Genomic DNA, 22,338 nt, shown 5'->3' on the forward strand with positions numbered 1-22,338 from the left:
TCAGCTGCAGTGTGGATGGAAGAAACAATCACATCATACAGAACCACTTGGAGAGCAAAACGTAAGCTATAAAAGTCACCTTTCATCAGACAAAACCTCCATGTCATCAGGTCCTGCTCTGGCTGTCGGCCTTGAGGAGCTAAAACTTTCCATACTCTGTAACACAGCAAATGTTAAAATAATAAATTAGGTAAAAAGAACAACAACGCTGGAGGCTATTACAACACTGTATCCAAACCAAGTATTACATAGAACAGGGGAACAGCAGCCATAGGTCTATCTTTCATACAATTACAATTTAAAAAAGCATGCTTTATTATCAATTTCCTGCAATAGAAACAACAGTGTAGCACTTAAACAAGTACCTGTCACCAGAAACCCTTAAAGTGTTTCACAAAGAACAGTTGGCACGGGCCAAGGGATGTGCTAGCCACTGCTTCCCGCAGGTCCCATTGGCCGGGAACGGCAAACCGTGGCCAGTGGGAGCTGCGGGGCTCCGTGCCTGTGGACACTCCAGATAAACAAACCGGAACGGCCCACCAGCGGCTTTACCCTGACGGGCCAGGTGCCAAAGGTTGCTGACCCCTGTTATAGGCAATGCAATTTGATGGCCCTTCATTTGAGAGACGTTAGAGAAGTGGTCACCAACGGGTCGATCACAATCGATGGTTCGATCCTAAAGGATGTCCCAGTCGTTCCCAAGCTCTGGCAGTGCAGCGTGGCTGCTGCTAAGGCAGACTCCCTATCCCAGCCCCACGCCGCTCCAGGAAGCGGCCAGAGGTCTCCCTCTGCGAGCAGCTCCTGCCTGCAAGCATCGCCCCCGCAGCTCCCAATGACCGGGAGAGCTGCGAGGGTGGTGATTGCAGAGAGGGACAGCATGCAAAGCCACGTGCCCCTGCCCTCCCTCAGGGGCCGCAGCAGCGTGTTGGCCCCTTCCAGGAGGGCTGTGGGGCCAGGGTAGGCAGGGAGCCTGCCTGAGCCTCGCTGTGCTCGCTGCCGACCGGGAGCTGCCAGAGGTAAGTGCTGCCCTCCTTCTGCACCCCAAGACGCAACCCTGAGCCCCCTCCCAGAGCCAGCACCCTGAATCCCCTCCTGCACCCCAAACCCCAGCCCTGAGCCCCCTCCTGGAGCCAGCAACCCATACCCCCTTCTGCATGCCGAACCCCCTCCTGCACCCAAACTCCCTCCAAGAGCTTGCACCCCAACCTCCTGGCCCAGGCTCAGCCCTGAGTCCCCTCCCACACTGCGAACCCCTTGGCCCCCAGCCCAGAGCCCGCACCCCCTCCCGAACCCCAACCCCCTACCCCAGCCTGGTGAAAGCGAGTGAGGGTTGGGGAGAGCAAGCGACAGAGGGAGCGGGGGATGGGGTGAGTGGGGCGTTTGGGGAAGAGGCAGGGTAGATCCTGGGTTGCCCTTAGATTCAAAAAGTTATCTTGGGCATAAAAAGGTTGGAGACCACTGGGTTAGAGCCTCGCCCACCCCTCAACCCCAAGGTATTCAGTCAAGTAGATATTTTGACAGTCTTTTCTTCTTAAAGACCACAATCTGGGCCAGATTCTCATTTAGACTTCACTCTGGCTGAGTGAAGGGGCCTGAATGGGAACATCAGTGTAATGTCCTCCCACTTTCAGGCCTCTTTACACTGCAGGAGTGGTATTAATGGGCCTTAGTGTAAAAGCAAATCAGGCTCTCAGTGGTACTTCAGTGGAAGTTGCACATGTGTATCCAGAGCCAGAACATGGCCCCACATCTGCAGAAACTAATTTGCTTCACATTTATTTAAAAGAAAGAGAGAAGTATTTCCCATGTGTGTGGACTGTCACTGTACCATCCATTAATGCAGTAATGGGAAGCAGAAGAAGAATCCCCCACCAAAGAAAATGATAAGTCTTCCCCATTAGAGAGAGGGAAGGGAGGCAACTGCATATACTGTCCCACAGGGACGCTACTGCACGGTCAGTGCTTGCCGCCAGAGAGCATTTAGCTCGACTCTGGCCAGTTACTTCAGAATTGTAAGTACCTTGTGCAAGAGGATCTTTTTTGGATGGGGAGGCTCCTTGCATGTCTTCACCTCCTGGACACCCACAAAAGAGCCTTGCACTTACACTCTTGGCCCAAACGCTGAAATCTGTCTCGTGTGGCAGCTCTAAGGAGAGAGTGTCTCAAAGGGTGCAGACATTAAATGTCTATTATATGCGATCGGATACTGTTGCTTCATGTTAAATCTAATACACAGAGCCTATGATTTCTCAGTTTCTTTCCTTCATTTTATCAATGCCATTTCTATCTAATACACAAAAGAACCCAACTCATTCCCTCTTCGGTATCTGTGTACATTTTAGTCTGATAAATAAACCACGGCTGTGTAATCTAAAACAAGTGTGCCAGAACACGATGTACTTTTTCAAAACAAAACATATCACATTTAACGGGCACTCACCTATAGGAGACTTTGGAACTCAACCAACAACAACCAGAGAAAATATTCCACAGCTGGTAAAGCCTACTCTTTTCTCAGGGTATTGTAATGCTACCAGCGGTGCTAAGAGTTTGTGATGTGCCAAGTATCATGCAGCATTGCATGCCTGTCTTCATCAATGGCCCACGCTGAAATATGCTGTAAGTTCTAAACTGCTAACACAACATTTAGTGCCTGTGTTGGCTATACGGGGAAGGAGATGTTGCATCAGCGATTTTTGCAGTTTGTCACGGTGGGCAAACTGTCTTCTACTGGGAAGGTCAAACAGGGATCACAACATTCTGTGATTCAAAACAAAAAGGCTGCACAATGTAAACCCATGTCTTCTACAGGCTGTGCACATTCCACTGTGCTCGCGACATTGCAAATGCGCCAGATATGTTTGCAGTCAAAAGGTGTGATGTATCTAGATTGATCACCTTTCATCCTAAAGACTCCGAAGCATTTTGTATACAGCACCTCTGAAATGCAGCTGCTGCTGAGAGGAAGGGCAACCACCAAATTCACCCACTGATAATGCCCTGGCACTCACTCACTACAAACACCACACCGATAAGCTACATTGTGACGGAAAACTATCGGACAGAATTAAAAAAAAAAAAAAGCCCCACACAAGCTGATGGTCCAACCTGTGAGGTGCTGAACAGGCTCAATCCTACTAAAATCTTGCAGGCTTGGGGACAAATTTCACTTCCTTACTCTATTTTTGAAACCATATTGTTTTGCTCTATTAAAAACAAAAATAGCTATGTGTAGACTAAGAGGGTCAGTGTCTGAATTTGGCCCTTCTGTAACCACAATGCACTTGTTAAAAGTAAAGGTGTACTTGTGGCACCTTAGAGACTAACCAATTTATTTGAGCATAAGCTTTCGTGCATCCATCTGATGAAGTGAGCTGTAGCTCACGAAAGCTTATGCTCAAATAAATTGGTTAGTCTCTAAGGTGCCACAAGTACTCCTTCTCTTTTTGCGGATACAGACTAACACGGCTGCTACTCTGAAACTTGTTAAAAGTGTAAGGCCTGATTCTCCATGGCCCTAACCAGCCATTTACATCTGTGCAAAGTGCAAGTGATTACATCTGTATAAATGGCTACACAAGGTACAAGGCAGTGGGGAAGCGGGATGCTTGATTGTGAGTGGGATGCTCTTTCCCAACATGATACTGATGCTCTCTGTACTTTGTATGGCATGTTTGCTTACCACAGGGCTATCCTGGTTATCGTTAAGCTCAGAAAGTTTGGTGCTGGATTTCTGCCGTTTTGGTTTATTCCTTTCTCCAATATACCCGGAGTTGTTTTCTTGTAATTTTTCTACTTCCTGAGGAGTCAGAATACAATCTTCAAGGCTTCCGAATCCAGAAGGAATGTTTTCTTTGTTGATGACCTCTCTGAGGAAGGCAAATTACATTGCAACAAGCTGTTTTTTAAAAACACAATCCTATTGCATTTATGCTATTGGCAGAGAAATGCATTATGCTGACTGGTGCAGTTCTGGAATTGTCTCTTAAACCCCATCTGCGTTTAACCTATTGCAAGAAACACAACAAAGGTTGTGACATCCGAAATCCCAACAAGGAGTTAAAAACAGGTGCACTACATCGCATGAGAAAACATGGTCATCAGCACTGGGGAAACGATCCAACTCCCACCAAAGTCAGTGGAAAGAATGGATCAGCCCCTGGCTGTACTAGTTATTTTTAAAAGGTTATGCCAGTTAACTTTCCCAGAGACAAAATGTTTGGGTTTTTTTTTTTTTTTTTTTTTTTTAGCAACTAACAACTTGTAATAATTTCCGGTATAATTGAAAGCAGAATTTGGGCATGTCTCCCAAACCTACTGTAACTCATCTCTTTACCCAAGTTTGCAGGGTAAGAACACACGAGGGATTTCCACTGCACCACCACCCCCTGCCTCTTTTGGGAAGGGTGAGGGAGTGATAAATAACAGAGAACAGGATGGGGACGAAAATGCCTCATCAAGAATAACTGGACTGCTGTGAGAGAGGGCTGTGTGATTTGTTGTGTTGCACGGAAATGTGTTTGCTTGCTTAAATGCTTCTTATTGGACACTGGGATAAATTCCTGTTTTGTCTAGTCAGATCTGTGTGTTTTCCAGACATGTCATCTATGCTCATCTTTGCCTCCTTGTTTAGGAGGGTGAAGATCTTCTGCTAGCTCCCTTTCCCTGCAGTTGTTCTTCTGCAGTGCCACTCCTCTGCCCTCCTTAATAGGTGTTTTTCTATTACGTGCAATAATAGAGACACTTTCAAAAATACAGGCATCACTGTATCTTCTATTTGTATATCGATATGTATCTCCTTCCTCCCAACCTCTATGCTCCCTCAGGCTAAAAGCACATCTATCATGCCAGAGATGGAAGGCTGGAATGGTGGGTAACAGTTGTAAGCATCCACAGCAGTTTTGTACAGCGAGGTACAAAGCTCAAGTTCTGCTTTCAGTAACATCAGGGAAGTTGCTCTGGTGTGGCACTGGTGTAAATGAGAGAGGAGAATCTGACACTGAGGTGTTTGGCTAGTCCTCATGAGGGCAAAAGTATTCATAGTTTTAAAAAATGCTCTAGTTATTTTCTAGGTCACAAGTCATTTCTATGTTTTGTCCCTGGAAAAGGTAGATGACAGAGAATTATAAATCTCTGGATAAGGCTTACCAGACCCATTTAACTTTGTGCAATTATTATTTTTAAACCACTGAGATGTCATTCATTACATTTAGACGGTAGGTCATGTGGTGTGCAAAATGTAAGCCCATCCATATATTTATGGCATAAATACTATCCCAGTTGTGTGCTGCCACTGTGTTGTGTGGCACCATGGATCTTCTTTAGATCTGTGTCCAGACAGAAAAGAGATAAAGCCAGCCAAAATCAAAAAGGTCTCAAATGAAATTTTCAATTTTCACAATTTACCATGACAGATTGCAGGACATTTTATCCCTATGAAACCAGAGAAATGACCTGATTTGTCGGTGCCATTTAGGACTTTTGATTTGCTTTAAATTAATGTCTGGGGCTTTGGGATAAATACAGGACTGAAGAGTTAGCAGCTAAATGGGCTACAAAGCACGAACAGCAAATATACAATGCGATGCGGAGGCTGTGCAGAAAAAACTGCCTTGCAATATATGCTGCCAAACACGTACACTAGCCCGCTTCTGACCTACTTACCTGAAAAGTCAGTTAGAAATGCTTTTACTGCAGGAACATTTCTCTGCTATGTTAACATCCCATAGTTACCGAAAGTCGTGGTGTATTCTCCATCCCTGACAATTTTTAAATCAAGACTGGATGTTTTTCGAGAAGATATGCCCTTAGAATTATTTTGTGGAAGTTCTATGGCCTGTGTTATACACAGTGGTGATCACAATGGTCCCTTCTGGCTTTGGAATCTATGAATCTATATTCCTGGATGTCAAGTAGCATGGATTATAATTTTTGAGCCCGGGTGCCTAAAGTTAGGCCCCCGGAAATAAAAGTGGCTTGATTTTAAAAAATGCTAAGGCCTGTAGCTCCAGTAAGATTTGTGGGTATTCAGCAGCTCTGAAAATAAGGTAATTTTTATAAAGGCACCTATAATATGTATTTAAGAGCCTAACTTTAAGCCCTCAATTATGCAAACACTTATGCACATGATTAACGTTAATATGGCTACTCATACGCTTAATGTTAAACAGACGCGTAAATGTTTGCAAGATCAGGGTCTGAGTTTAAACATGTTGGCCGTCGTATACAGTTGTACTGCCCTACAAAAAATAGCAATATATCAAATTCCCCTCACACACCCATACTACACATTCTTGGGATGAAGTCTTCTATATATGTATTTTGAAACAGCTTAGACTGGGCAAACATCTTGACCATTTAAAAATACTTTTTATTTTCTAAAAGTGGGGAAAGGTCACATTTTTTCCTTTCAGTAAAAAAAAATCCTTAGATCCGTGCGTGAACACAACCTCTATTCAGAATGCGATGGTGACACATCTGTATTATATGCTGTATGTCATCAGGAGGAATACTATGTATGACTAATCCTTGAGAGGCATTTAAAAAAAGCTGTCTCAAAATACTGTTTATCTGTCTTATAACCACTGAGATAAAAATGGTCGATTTTTGATTAATAAAAGGGGCACGTTCTTCTCCCAAATGCACACACAGAGCACTACAAAATTTGAACAGAAGCTGTCTTTCTACATGTGAAACTAGAATTTGGTCCCAATTTTGTAGCTGTTTCGTTATACAAAAGCATTTGAAAGGGTTATTTTTTGTCCAGTATTAAGTTACAAATGCCAAAACTGATTTTTTCCAGGAGTATTACTGTTTCCAGATACATACAATTAAAACAAAAACCAAACACTACTTTTAGGCTGACACCCGTCAGCCCATTCCGCTGTGAAACGACCACAAACCAAGGCCCTGGTTCTGCAGCTCACAGCTCCAAGTAAGCCAATGGAGCTCATCCACAGGTGCAGCAGTCAGTCTGTACGCGGTCAACTGCGGAACGGGGGCCAAGGCTTGCAATAACGGAGCCACTGTCTTGCCTATTTAATGGGTGTGATTATGATGCTATCAATGAAATATCATTTTTAAAGGAGAAGAAATCGTGAACATACACGTCTCTGTTTCGTCGGCCTTCATCCTGCTCTTTGTGATGCCGCCTCCTCTGCCTGGTGGATACATTTGAAGAGGCTGATGATGTTCCTGATTCGGAGTCCTCTGAACTCTGCCCACCTGAGCCATGAGCATCAAAGAGATGCTGTTCCACTGCTGAGCGGATCGTCTTCTCTAAGTATCTGTCAAGATGAAAAATAAGGTCAATTAAACTTACAAACTTACCAGAAAACCTCTCCCTTTTTAGAAGTCACAATTTTTTAATAACTGCAGTAGTGTCAAAAACATGCTAAGGATGGCAGACGCATGGCAAGACATCAGCTAAATTGTTCAGATGTGGTTGACTAAAATGGGGCACGTTAAGCAGTGACCCAAATTTTCAAAAGTGCTGAGCATTCTCAGCTCCCATTAGCGTCAACGGCCATTATGGCCACTCAATACTTCTGTAGAGGAGTCCATTTTTACTTAGGTGCCTAACTGGAGCCCCCCCGAATTAACAGACCCCGACATGAAGAACTTTAGTTTGAAATGAGAATTTAAGATTCAAGTGATTAGACAACCCATACCAAGATAACAGGGTCTACAGCTTTTTACTGTGTGTTTTTAAATTCACTCCCAGTTCTGGGGAGGGAGGGGGAAAACTGGGGGGTGGTGGTGGTGGAAAGAGGGATACAACATGGGCAAAACACCTCATGCTGGGTGACCCATGACAAGCAAACCCAGGGTAGGGGGGTTGCTTTAGGTTTGGATGGCTGGTGCATGCATGATGCAAATATGTGCAAACGGGCCTGCGTCATCCCTTCTCTCACCGGCTCTTCATGTGCTGACCCACACCCCTAGCGGGTGGAGTGGTGTGTACGGGTGAGGAACAACACTTCTCACAGCTCCCTGGTGCACCGGCAGAATGCTCCTGCGGCACCTCCGCTTCCGATGGTGCAGCGCACTTCCCTCACTGCACCTGACCAGCATTGTTGGCCTGGATGATGTGAGGCTGGGGCTATAGTCATGCCTCCTCTTTAACTTGCCCCCATCCTTCTGGGGTGACTGACTCCCAGACGAGCTAGGAGGGAGCAGTCCCTTGTGACAGAATGCACAGACTGCAACTGTGATTGGCCCCTGTGAAAGGCCTGCCAGAAGGAAAGGCTCTTTGAAGTAAGGACCTTAAGTGACATGAATGTGTGTGCAGCAAGTTCTTTAATAAGTGTATGTTAAGGGCATGCTACTGAAAGTGTGGACAGACAGGTTATCAGGGTGAATGCTATTCATAGTTACACTCATCATATATCTCCACCAGGTGAAACAAAATTATATAAGAAATAGTAGCACCTGTGAGAATGATGAGTGATTACCTTCTCACAAGTACGACCACACAGTAGGGCAACTCATCATAAACTTTACTCAACTATATATATATATATTGCCCAATTCTGATCCCATGCTGTTTTAACACTGCTGCAACTTACTGATTTTGATGGAATGACTCCTGTTTGATTCTGGTGTGAGATTGGAATAAGAACTACTGTGAGCAGCAGAGCTTTTATTCACTTCAGTATAGTGATGGAGTCACTGTAGTGACACTAGAGTCAAGGTTGTGAGACTGTTTCCGTTGTAAACCTAACTGAACCCTCGCATTCTCACTTTGTGGAAAAAATGTTCCTTTTTTCTTGAAATTTCTTCTGCTTATTTTTGGGACAGAGGAGGGTTTGGAGGTAAAGACTGAGATAAATCAGACAAACATTTCCGATACATGACAGTTTGAAAAAAAAGGAATTTCTCTCGCACTTCCCCCGATATTTTGAAGTATCTTATGTTCTCTGGAACATCATGGCTCACAAAAGACTTGATTAGAAACTCCAGATTTGTTTCATTCATTCATGTTCAATAACATTTAGCGCACTAAAATGTTCTATGTTAAAATGATTTCTTGAGAGAATCTGATGGTTAATTTTGAAAGCGTTAGCTATGAATGTGAACCTCTACATGGGCCAAGAGGCCACTGAAGAGTTTATAAACTTGTTGCTAACTATTATGTTAGCTGAGTTTGTAAACCCTCAGAAAAATCAAACAAATCAAAAAAATTAGCAATATCATAAAAGTGTATTTTAACTTTGCTAAATGTGTATGTGTGTGTGTGTATATATAACATATGGGCAAGAATAAATTCATATGCCAAAATTTGGGACCTGAATGTCAGGCAGGTAAGGAGTCTCTTTATAGCACAGTGAGGTTGTGCTTCTTGAAATCTCCGTGGTTACATAACCATAACATCCCACGGGTGTGGGGAAAAAAGCAAGGAACTATGACACCCAGGCACTTATTTGAGAGGAAGTGGTTTATGATCACTATACACAATGCACTTTTCTTTGGACAGTACTAGGCTATTACAGAAAAATAAGAGAATAACATTTTTAAAAGCTTAAGTAGACAACAAATGACAGCAACAAAACTTAAAAATAAACAGAGACACTTACTCTCCAGTAGCAGGAATGTTACTGCTCACTTGGGATACATGGGCACTGTGGAAAGGGAAGAAAGATCTAATTACCAAAGTACTGTCGTGGAACACCTGAAGGAGAACGTTGGCTTTTCTTCTCTCATTGCCTTTTCTTAGACACTAAACCATCTACTAAATTAATTAAAGGTATGATTCATCAGCAGGAATTCATCTCCTAGAATTACATATGCACATGACAAGCTTAGAATCATAGAATATCAGGGTTGGAAGGGACCTCAGGAGGTCATCTAGTCCAACCCCCTGCTCAAAGCAGGACTAATCCCCATTTTTGCCCCAGATCCGTAAATGGCCCTCTCAAGGACTGAACTCACAACCCTGGGTTTAGCAGGCCAACGCTCAAACCACTGAGCTATCTGACCCCTCAACAGAATTTTGACTCACACTATTAGAATGTACATTTATACAAGGCTAGTACACTCAGAATTGGATTGCTTGTCATTTACTACCAAGAGACTACAGTCAAAAGGAAGGTATTTTAGGTATAGCACCTTATGATTCTTCTCTTGAATATTCTGCAGCTGTAGATCACACTTAGTTTAATCAAATGAGCTCTGTTCTTTTGAGTCAAGATTTCAAAACGTACACGCTATAAAGTGACTCAACATTTAACAGGTTTTAAACTACTCATCAGGAAAAAGGTAAAACATATTTCCTCTTCCCAGATTCCCCTGCCCCAACTCCCTGTTTTTCATGTTCTTAGCTCCCCGCCACCATTTGTTTTTAAGTATATTTTCTCGCCTTTCTGTTTGCCTCTAAGTCTGACTCCAGGCTCAGGAAGAGGTAAAATAACAGAATTCTAGTTGTCACCACTCACTGTTCAAAGCACTTTCAAGTAAGGTGACGTGCCATCCCACATGGCCATTACTGCTCTGCAATCTAACTGCAGGGTCAGATTAGATTAGGCCAAAGAAATTCCCTCCCCTTTCCATGTACCATCAGATTGCTCCCCAACTCAACTTTGACTCAACTTTGAAGATAAGAGGGCACATGAGATTTCACTCCTGTTCATCCCGCCTACAATATTAATTAAACCAAATAAGTTAGCTTAAACACTGCATTTGGCTTTATCCTCTTATCAGCAACAGAATCAGTAGCAGGGTTGGCTGGTGTACTCAGAAGTAAAACGACCCTATGCTAGATTACAAGAGGGACTTGTGAAAGTCTTACTCAAGAATTCTAGGTTTACTGTGCCGCACTAATAGAAATTTAGTGTTTTTAATCTATACATGCAAGGTGCATCCTTTCAGAAACTTTAATTGCTGATGATTCAACAATTGCTCTATTACTTTAAACCAATCACAGTTTCTAAGGTTTCTTCTATCCTTTCTCTTTAATATTTCTCCCACCAAACTACTGTAGCTTCCCTGCAGAGACCTGATGCCAGCCAAAAGGCTGGAGCACTCGCTCTCCTCAGAAGGCAAGCACATTGTCACGTCACTGGTAGCAAGTGGTAGGGAGAGGAGCTTGAACTGGTGGGAGGAGGTAAAATAAAAGTGTCACAAAAATCAGTTTAGTAAAGTCACACAACAGCACACGTCTCTACAGGTCTAGAGGACAGAACTACTGCAAGTCCACATGTTGTAGATAAGCCAGAAGGCTTTTAGTTCCTGCAAGGGATTGAGTGCATCCCCACTAACCAGCTTGGTGTGTGTAAATTAGTGCAGTGCACCCACACACGCCACTCCCTTCAACATTGGCTTCACCTGTGCACTCTTCACCTCTGCACTGTTCACCCAGACACGGTTCCTCAAAGGATTCACATAGCATGAAAGCACATGTGTATTTGGCAGTCGATTCCATGTATATACATGGATGTTATACCATTAGAATACACATACAGTTGTATATTTCAGATTAATACACTTATCATTTGTATCATCTTATTGTATTTAATATTATCCTTACACACACACACACACACACACACACACACACACACACACACACACACACAAGAGACAGATATAGAGGAAGACTCTCCTCAATACACATGTAGGTGATATCTAGCTGATTAACTTAATTTATCCCATGGCTATACTACTGATCATACATATTTGACCATTTCACCTGCTGTCTACCCACCCACTACAGTCTCTTCCCCATGACCCCTCAGCAACTTCAAAGAGTTGAAATTTTAAATATTTTTCTTGGAAGGTTTGAATAAATCCCACAGAGAATGGGTTGCTTGGCAGAAGGCAGATGAAGTGGCCAAAGTTGCATAATAAATGTAATTTCTCACAAATGTATCACTGCCACAAGTGTGGTTGTACTTTCTCATATCAATATTTGATATGTATTATATAGAAATAATAGAAATCTAACACACACATATTCACTTGCCCTTTATCTCATCTCTCTTCGCTTCTCCATCCCCAATAAGCTTTCTGTTAAAAAGACATGGGGTCTAAAAAAGGAGAGGACGCTTAAGAGGAGATTAAACTCGGAAAATAGCATTTTCCTTCACTTTATACCATATAATTCCAGCAAAATTACTGTTGTGGAAAAAAAGGAAACTCCTGTTTCATGACTGTAGTGTTGAGCTCTTCATTCCATTTGTTTACTAGTGATATTTCACACTTTGGGCAGAATTTTGAAGGTTTATGGGGGAATGATTATTATTCCCTAAAACTATTTTTTGCCTTTTATCATGTAATTTCATTTAAACTTGGGGAGAAAGGATTATTAGAGCATGCAGTTTCTTCTTCTAGGCAAAAAGTAAATAAAAAATCAAATGCAAGACAGTGTATAAAATTCCAAACATTTTCATAACCTTCACATATATTGAGTAGTGATTTTAACCCATAACAAACCTGACTTCATCAACACTGATTCAGTTTCAAGTCCATTGAACCTTCTATTTTCTGATGACACATATACATATGGCAACTATTTAGGGGTAGCTGTTAAAATATCTACTAAGGGACTGTAGGTTCTATCTGAGAGCTAGACAATACTGATTTTAAAATTACTTCATGGACATAGAGAGCATGAAGTAAATACACACACACACACACACACCCCCCATCACCACCACCACCACCTGGTGAAGAGAAAGTACTTCAAAAAAAATTTAAGCTTCATTAGCCCTTTTAAATTTTAGAAACTACCTCTTTATGTAGTAAGCATGGCCATATAAAAGAAATAGGATTTAACTTTTTCTTGGTCCTGTGATATGTTAATGCTCTTTACTGGGCCTGTCTCTCAATAATAGTGGGATTTTGAAGGAGAAGTTTTCAGATACACTAAATTTCTTATAATTCCACAGTAATTGGCCTTCCATGCTATTTAATTTTGAAGCTTAATTAAAATGCACTGCTAAATGGGTTTATTTACTCTATTCTGTAACATTAGCCAGGAAGTTAGGCCATTTTTTAAAAAATCTCTTGACGGAGTCAACAGAATTATGAAATAGCTTTAGAATGTTAGGCACAAACGTATTTCTGACTATGTTAATTTCCAGTAAATACATGGAGATATTTAATGAGAAATTCTCAAAAAGCTAAGAGCAAAGAAACACTTCTGGTAACAATTTCCTAGGGGTTTGCTGAACTTCTTGGGTGGCTGAAGTCACTTGGTCCTCAGCTTCATGCTTCACAAGGCACCCAAAGGCATGCTATGAATGCCCCAAACACATTACTTGTCATGTCTTACTGCGTAATTAATTGCCTCTAAATAGCAGCTTTGTTCATCAATCAGTGAAACAATGTGAACTCATGTCCTGCTTGGTGAATAATTTTCTCCGTCTGCGTTTGACTCATTGATATATACAGTCAATTATTTTCATTACATTATAATGTACTTCTACTGCTCCACCCCAAGCCCCACTGACATTAGTTGGAGAGTTATCCAGTTCTGGGATTTCATGCTCCCTCAGAACTAGCCTAGGCCACTAATTCCTGACAAAAGTCTTGTTTTAAACACCAACCCCTCACTGACCTGCTCCCACAACCCCCTCACACTTCTTCCCCCGGGGGGGGAGGGGTCTGAATCACCAGAGAGCCCCAGTGTTAGCTTACACCTGGCTCCCTAGACTTGCAAATACAACCTAAGTCTCATGGACACCTCAGCTCTGTCAGGGCCACATCCTCCAGGTCCTTCTCCATCTCGGACAACAGATGCTAAATTTTTCGAGTACTACTCCATTAATACAGGACAAGCCAGTTAATATCCAGCTACATAAAGGCCAAAACATTCAAACCTGGGTGCCTAAAGGTAGGCCTCCAAATTCATATTTAGGCACCTAGTTATGGGCATCTGAATTTTACAGGTACTGAGCAACCCCAGCTCTCATTGTTATTAACTCCAATGAAAGGAGGGTCGGGGGGAGAGGGGTTATATACTGTTCCATTTAGGCCCATTAGGCAAGTGGACTGATTTATTTCTGTTACAGTTCAACAGACCAGTTTTTATCAGAATTAGCTCCAGTCTCACCTAATATTACAAAGCTGGGCACGTTCATTGTAAGGGGCTTGATCTTCCTTGTACACAAGGGCAAAACAGAAGTAACTTCACTGAAATTAATGGAGTTCCAGTGGTGTCAAACTGACGTAAGAGGAGAATCTGACCCAAAGGATCTGTTAGCAAAGAGTAAGCCTTCATCACTTGCTCAATCATTTCTGCCTCTGTTCTCCTTGTTTATTTATGCTATTTTAAAATATTGCAAATAAACTTCTGACACGAATAAACTGAAAGCTGGAAATTACAATCAGTGTAGCATGGACTTAGGCAAACTGAACACAGCAATGTTACGGAGAGGCATGCATCTCAAGGTAACTAGTTACTGGTTGGATATCTTTGGAAATTAATCTTAAAAGATCTTGAGTATGATTTCACATGTAAGTCATCAAGGTAAAAATATAGGGTTAGATTCTCATCTCTGCTCTGGCACCTTTACAAGAGGTAAAAGAGCTGGAGTGGTGTAAATGGGCCCTAAAAACCCTGTTTCTGTCTTGAGGAGGATTCCCCTCCAATGTAAGCACTGCGGAAGACAGCCATAAGGTTGTCCTCTGAGAACCCCATTACAAGACCAGGAGTAGCGGAGCTGCTGGGAAAGGGGGATGGAGACAGGAGCGGGGGGTGCTGGGCTGGGCTGCAGCACACAACACTGTGGAGATTCTGGGCAGGGCTGTGGCCCTTGGGGTAGCCCAAGGAAGCAGCCATAAAACTTAGACAGGCCCTGAGGGCTGTCTAAATTATGCCAGAGTCCTCTCCAGCTCCCAGGGAAGGTCAAGACTTGGGAGATTTCGAAGGTAGCTTAAGCCACCTTCGCCATACCCCACTTGGTCTACAAATTCTGTGTTTGTGTCTCTTAGAGAAAGTCTACACTGAAAAAAAAAAAGATGTGTTCTTAACTCAGGTTAACTAACTTGGGTTAAAATAGCAGTGAAGATCCAGCAACTTCACTTTTAACGCATGATCATGAGGGTGCCCTGCCTTCTAGGTTTTAACTCACACCGTTAACCTGAATTTAAAGCCAAGTCTCCCTCCCTTCACTGCTATTTTAACACCAGTTAAGAACACAATTTCTTCTGCAGTGTAGGCATAGTCCAGAATTTCACGTATAGTTCTTTGTTACAATAAAGCTACCAAAAATGTGCAAATGAGGGTGATTTCATTTTGCACTCGATCCCACACATTTGTCATGGCTCCCACAGAGGTCAGAACTAGAAAAGTTTGGGTACCACAACTCTTTACCTTTTTAATTAATCTTAGTCTTTTAATCTAAACTGAATATACCCTGTCATGATTTTGAATTAAACTTCCCAATATCTGCACCTTGTGCAGAGTGTATCATTTACCTATTATTGCACTTGCCATATGAGTTACTCAGGAACTGAAAACCTTCTCCCCTCTCCCCCCTTCCCTCCCCACGCAATAACAGAGGCACTGCAGAGCAAAATGTATTACTGTCGAATATTAAACATTGTAATTAGAATTAGTCAGAACATACCGTACTATAATCTTGCACAGGACTGGCTTTTCCCTTCTGCCCCAGGGAAGGCGCATTAAAACAGCATGGAAAACATCTATAAATTTAATCTAAAACATTAAAAATATTTTTAAAAGCATACAGTGTTGCTTTCTGGCCATCAATAATGACCTATAATTATCAAGGTCTCAGGCTATGGAGAGCTCAGAGCTTAGGACTAATGCTATCATTTGCACAGGAGGTTACTTACTTTATGCAGAGAAGCAAAATGTTCAAAAAGAAAACGTAAATGATAACCAAAGGAAAATTACAGAAGAAGCAAACAAGTTCACTCTTCTAGCAAAGCTGCTTGAGGAAAAATGCCAATGAAAACAGTTTCTACAGCTTTTTAAAAACAGAAAAATTCCGAAGTCTAGTTGGTACATAATTCCTCTGGTTTAACAATGGGACTTTTCAATATTTAAATGTATCAGAAGATGTTGGAATCTATCTAAAAGTTATTTATTATCCAGAATCGTAATGTTAGGTGCTTTCTCCTTTATAGTTTAAGGTCTGTAACAGACCTTGTTTTGTCTCGAATTTACAATTCCATTATAAAAAATTTGCTTCATGCTGAAATTTGATGTACAAATCTTCAAAGCAGGAGAGGACTCTTTTTTGTGTATAAAATCTGAAAATGGTGATGTGCTGCAAATGCCTAGCTATGTCCAACCATGGTAAGGACTTGATTTCAACCTTCTCTTAATATTTTCATTTTTTGGAAGTTCAAATGTAACACAATTAGCCTTACCGTAATGTGGTATACTGTATTTTCATGGTTATCTTAATGCCAGGAAAAATGAATCCCATGGAGAACAGCAATTCTCCTTTGCTTTTCTTATATATGCCTCCCTTTATCCCTAGTTCGGGTATAATCTCCTGTGACTGGTGGACACTGGCACCTACTGTTCAAAGCAGAGATATCTGAGTGACGCAAGTACCCTGGCTAAGGCTAGAACTCTACTGGAGTACAGCAATAAGTACGCAGAGATCTATACTCCAGGCTTCTGTCGCCCCTTCCACTTTCATCTAATGCACATGCAGTGGAGCACAGAACCACCAGCCAAACAAGGTTTCATTTTTTCAAAGGGCCCAACACTGAAAGGGTTCTGACTAGCTAACATGACTCTGAGTCTCTCAGGAGGTGCTCAAGACATTGACGGATCAGCCCCTTAAGTAACAGCCAATAACTCTGCAAACAGATTTTCAATTTTGTCCTGAAAGGCTGACATCTGAATAAATACAGTAAATGTCACTGCATGACTTACCCATACAGACCCTACAGGCTAACACTCTTGTCAGTAATGCTGCACTGATAAGACCATTTCTCTTGTGTAACATGGGACAGATGTTAAAGAGAGAAAGAGTGGGAGGGGGATTACCACAAAGAAAGAGAATGGTGGCATTGAAAGGAAAAACACAAGGATAACACTGGGGAAAACCACCTGATGGATGAATGCAGTGTGTGTAGGGCCAGACTTCAAGTCAATCAAGTTTTGCCACAGACTTCAGTAAGACCTGGGTTGGGCATGGTATCATTTCAATACAGTGTTCATCAGTGGTGCTGGAACCCTTTTAATAGTGGGGAGTGCTGACAGCCAGGCCCCTCACCCCTGTCCGTGCGTCCCCCCCATGACAGCTGGGACCGGGAGCAGTGCCGTGTCTCCGTGATGGGGGGACCTGGATGGGGTAAGAGGACAAAGGCTGGGGACAGGCACGGAGCCAGTTGCAGAGCCCCGGCCCGGATCCTGGGAGCAGAGTCCCGAGACTGGGGGGTTGGGCACACAGCCAGTGACCCCACGTAAAAACCTGAGGGTGCTGCAGCACTCCCCGCACCTCTAGTTCCTGTGCCTCTGGTACTCATTAGTGAGACAGCCCTGCATCTCAAAGCAGCTCATTAATAGTAACTCATGAATCAGGCTATTTGCTTTTTCCATTCCTTTGGTTTACATCAAGATATACCCATTGAGAAATTTCTTTAAAAATAGTCTATATGACAACATAATTTCTAGAACATAGTCTTCACCACAGATCACTATTACCTTCTATTAGTTCATCTTACCAGACTGGGCACAACTGCCCTTACTTGGAATTGACTTTGCCAGCTGCTCCTTGCACGTGAAACTACGTTATCTAACACAGCTGACATTTGCTTTCCTGTTGTATAAGCTAAGTAGTCCAGAGCACTCCCTCTTATGTAACAATTTCAGTTCTAATGTTCACATGGCTTTGATGATAAGACATTCTGGAACACATATGCCCTTCAAGCATGAACTTCTAGGACAATCGCCAGTAAGGTTTTCCTTTTCTTTTATTATTGCAATATTCATATTGCAAGGTATTCAGTACAGCACCTCTGAGCAAGTGAACTAGATCTTCTTGATCAGACTTACTTGAGTAGTATTCTCCCCCCAGTTTCCAATAAAATCCCCAAAAGATGGATTTTTTTAATTAGTATATTTTAATAATAGTGGGTTACGAACAGTTTTGATTCAAAATAATAAGCGGAACATCATTTAAGTACTAATTCTTGCCCTTCGGTTGTTTTGTTTCTTTCTTTTTTTTTTAGTAAGATCAAGGAAAAGAAAGTTGTTTCTCACCAGGCATGGACTATGAAATACAGAATCAAGTAACTGAGTTTAATAAAAACATCATGACATTCACAAAAGTGATAGAATGTTCTTCTAGTTGGCAGAAGCCAAGAATTACGTAGCATTTGGAATATGAACAGCTCTTGTTCACATCCACCCAGCATGTTACATAACTGTCTGCATGAAATTACTGTACTACAGTACAAACCCAGAAACCGCTACACTCCTAGCAACCCATATCCCTATGTATTTACATTAAATTATTCAGTTGTTATATCACATGAATAAGGCTGCAGACTATGTAAACTTGGCTAACGGCAAACCAGGACAAATAAAATGGACCAGCAGACCAGACAGACTTATGCACTGATTCAAAGAGCTCCCCCTCCCCCCCGGAACAAAGTTGATTACAACACGTCATTTGCTTCCCTAAAGTCACATGGGAAAATCTGCCACCCACCACAGGAGCTCTGAACTGAAAAAGCACCAGCCGTTGCCCAGCATGCGCTGGCTCCCCTGTCAAATTACCTCCACCTGGCAACCAGCCTAACAATTACACATTTCTGATGTGTGATAAACAACACATCAGAAATGTTGGTTTTATTTACCAGTAATTGCTTCTCAGTGTTGTTACAAAGAAACAAGCTAGGCATGAGGGTTTGTATCACAAGGTGTGCTACTCCCTCTTTGCTCTTATTTGCCATTTCTTCATTTTCAAACTGCTTATTGGCTCTCATTTACTCCTCTTCAAACTTGCAAAGTACATCCTCCCATTCCCATAGAAGTCACCCTCCTTCAGATCGCCTTCATCCATTCCCATTAAAGTCAAACCTATACTTAGGAGACCACTTGAATCTTTCTAATTTCCTCCTCCTAAGAAATATTGTTCCTCTAATCCCACAGAGTCCATCCTTCCCTTTAATAGGCTTCTTGATTCTTCACCAATAATTCCACTCAAACCATGCATCCTAATCTCTCTTGATCACTCCAGCTCAACTGATATTTTCCTGGATCTTCTTTCCAGGAGATTTCTGCTCTAAGGGAGGTCTCAGCCCTCACTAGGTCCCAAATCAGGAAAGCACTTGGGCATGTGCTTTGTCCATCCTTAAAAAAAAAAAAAAAAAAAAAGTACAGGCTTAAGAGCTTTCCTGAATAGGAATGCTTTCATGTATCAGATCTTAAAGGAATATAAACTTCATTTTTAACAGAAAGGAGACTCAAAGGAAAACAGTATGGCACATAATTAGTAAGAGTCCTTATTATATTCCCTCCCCCTACCACAACCTTCAGGGTTAGTCAGAAGGAAGTATATCTGTTTCAACTTTTGTCCAATGATCTTTTATTTTTAGCTATTGTTGTAACAATATCTACAAGGAATGGTCTATTTTAGAGTAAAAATAAAACACAGCATTAAGGCATAATAGATCCATGAAAATGCATTGAGATGTGGGGAAGCTACCTAGCATGGATACTACAGGCATCTATGTTAGGGTCTGATCTTGGTTTACATCTTCATTAATGATCTGGGAGGTGGAATGAACAGCACGTTAATGAAATTTGCAGATGATGCTAAAATGGGTAAAGTTGCAACACCAGGCGGGATAGAGGGACAACAACAAAGGACTCTAACGAGGTTAGAAATATGGGCAGAAAATAACAAAAATGAGATTCCACGTGGAAAAATGTAAGGGAAGGAAAAATAATCTAAATGGGAGGGAGAAACATGGGAATCAGTAATTCTGACAGAGAGCTAGGAGTGAAGTTTCTAGGCAACAACTAACAGGGGAAGGTGGAAATACAGTGAGAGTCCACCAGTATCCAAGTGTAAACACCAAAGAGGGAGGGGAATTATTCAGAGTGGTAGACAGAGATACAGCTTAGAGCGATGGGCTGAAATTTTAGGCTACCTAGCAATCTGCAAATGTATCTCCACTGCTATGACAATCAATAAACCACCCCCCAAACACACCTTTCAAGATCTAGGAGTCCTACACAAGCCTCTCTCTCTCTCATCCAGACAGATGGCAATTCCCCCCTGAACAGGCATGTCTGGAAGTAAGGCATTTTCTTATTTTCCTGCACTGGCTTCCTGCAATAGCGGGAGAGCAGCCACTGCATGGCTGCTGACTTTCCACCCGGTTTCTGGGGCAGTGCAACTATGTGCTGTCTCTTACTCAGGCTTGTGGCAAAGCCACCATTGAGCTGGTACAGCACGAGTATTATTTAATGAACGAAATGATGTAATGAAATTATGTAATCAACATGAAAATCAAGTTCATCCGCTAACTGAAAAGTTGACCAGTCTGATGTTAAATCAAACCCCACGCCCACAAGCTTTCAATCTTTTTACATCTCAGAGGATTCACCTGCCCCACTGGCCGGTGATCATGACATTAAACAATAATCTTAGACTTAATTAGAGCCTGTTCACACATATCTGGCATCATCCCCAACATTATATTAAAATATCAAGTCCTTCCCAAACAGAGAAACCAACAAAAAGGAGGAGTAGTAAATACCTCAAATAGAAGGGTGACATAGGCCGCTCATCTTCTTGGGAACTAAAAATAAAACACATTTTTAAAGTTAGTATGTAGTTCTGTTCTTTATTAGCAGGTTAATTTGTAGCAAAACATTTGCTCTTTCAAAAACAAGATAAAAACAAAACACCATGTGTCTGGCCCAGAGACTATATTCAATGCATGTATTTTGTTCTACAATAACTTATGGAAGGGAACTTTAAATTATAGTCCTCAAAGTCATGAAATCCCAACTAATTTGCCAGTGATCATGAATGTGGAATGATCTGCTGTAGAACCGTCAGGAGTCACTGCAATTCTGCAGCACTTCAAGGACTATTCCCATAGCAACAATACAGAAATTCTGCCAACAGAATAACCGGACCTTTTGCTTCATGCAGTTCCAGAATTGAATAACCTGCTAGTAAAGGTAAACCAAAAAGCTTCTGTTAAACAAGAAAGATTATTTAAAAACATTTAAGATGCCAATTTAGTAACTAGGTGTGCACAGAGTGAAAAATTCTAGGCCTGATTCACCACTGCAATATGCTGGTTTTATTCTACTTAAACGAAACTGAGTTGCACTGGTATAAAACTGGAGTTGCACAGTCGTGAGTCAGGCCTGAGTAAAACTCAACCATTTTTAAAATAAATACAGATGAAAAAAAACCAGTTCCTCCTTGACTTGAGTCCATTGAGTCTCTGATTTGAGATTACTGGCCAAATTCAGCCCAGGCCCAACTCCACTGATTGTAGGGCTGTTGACAATTAGAATCAATTTAGCGCTAAAGGATTTTCCTCTCCAAAGCGCTGTTCAGTATTTGCCTTTGTATTGTTTAAAGGCCCGCTTGTTCTAGTTCCCTGATCCTACTTATATTTACGCAGGTGCTTAATTTTCCTGCTGCGAATAGGGCTACTCACAACAGTAAAGTTAAGCACATAAGTGTTTGTAGGATAAGGGCTGGAAGTCGAATTGTGTCAAGGAACAGGTGTCTACATGTTTGCTATTTGTAGCATGGAAAAAAATAAAATAAAAGATTAGAGACTCATGCCAAGGAACTGTGTTGCACTCTCAGTCATACCTAAACAAGACACTGAGCAGCAATTCAGTGTTCCCACTTCAGGAATGGGATCTCCAGATTCTAAAGCAGATTGAACAGTGCAGGAAAAGACTGTTTCTGGTATTATCAACTCTTATTCACAGACCCTCCTCCAACACAGTTATGTAATCATGTCCCAGCCACCATACAAACCCAGCGTTAGAACACAAACTTCCCTAATCAAGCCATACAAAAATGCATGTTATGGTCAGATGCATCGGGTAGACAGAGACTTTGATTGTAAGTCTTTGGGGCAAGAAACTTTGCCTTACTCTACACACGTATAGGACATGATCCAAAGCCCACTGAAATCAGTGGAAGTCTTTCCAACGTTGTCATTGAGCTGTGAATCAGGCCCACAAAGAGCCGTGTAAATTTGGGGATCTGTATAAATTATTTTAAACATAATAAATAATCATAGTAAAAGATTTGAGAAACTCATGTGCACTGGAAACAGAGAATTCTCTACAGTCTTTCCATTGTTTCAGAAGCTTGATATCAGGATCACAACCAGGACATGGTGGTCAGGGCCAATGGTCAG

At 41.9% G+C, this 22,338-nt stretch overlaps 1 protein-coding gene across 2 annotated transcripts in view; it reads right to left on the reverse strand.

Annotated features, from left to right (window-relative positions):
* The window catches only part of FAM13A (family with sequence similarity 13 member A), a 183,976-nt gene that overhangs the window by 38,375 nt on the left and 123,263 nt on the right, over nt 1-22,338 (reverse strand). For both annotated transcript variants that reach the window (XM_073340684.2, XM_073340682.1), the window contains exons 8-12: nt 20,698-20,739; nt 9,576-9,620; nt 7,107-7,286; nt 3,683-3,869; nt 80-156 (exon numbers count right to left, since the gene is read on the reverse strand). In XM_073340684.2, coding sequence (XP_073196785.1) covers nt 80-156; nt 3,683-3,869; nt 7,107-7,286; nt 9,576-9,620; nt 20,698-20,739 — 531 coding nt within the window. The remainder of the gene's footprint in view (nt 1-79; nt 157-3,682; nt 3,870-7,106; nt 7,287-9,575; nt 9,621-20,697; nt 20,740-22,338) is intronic.

Source organism: Lepidochelys kempii, chromosome 4, assembly GCF_965140285.1.
Source record: "Lepidochelys kempii isolate rLepKem1 chromosome 4, rLepKem1.hap1, whole genome shotgun sequence".
NCBI lineage: Eukaryota > Metazoa > Chordata > Testudines > Cheloniidae > Lepidochelys > Lepidochelys kempii.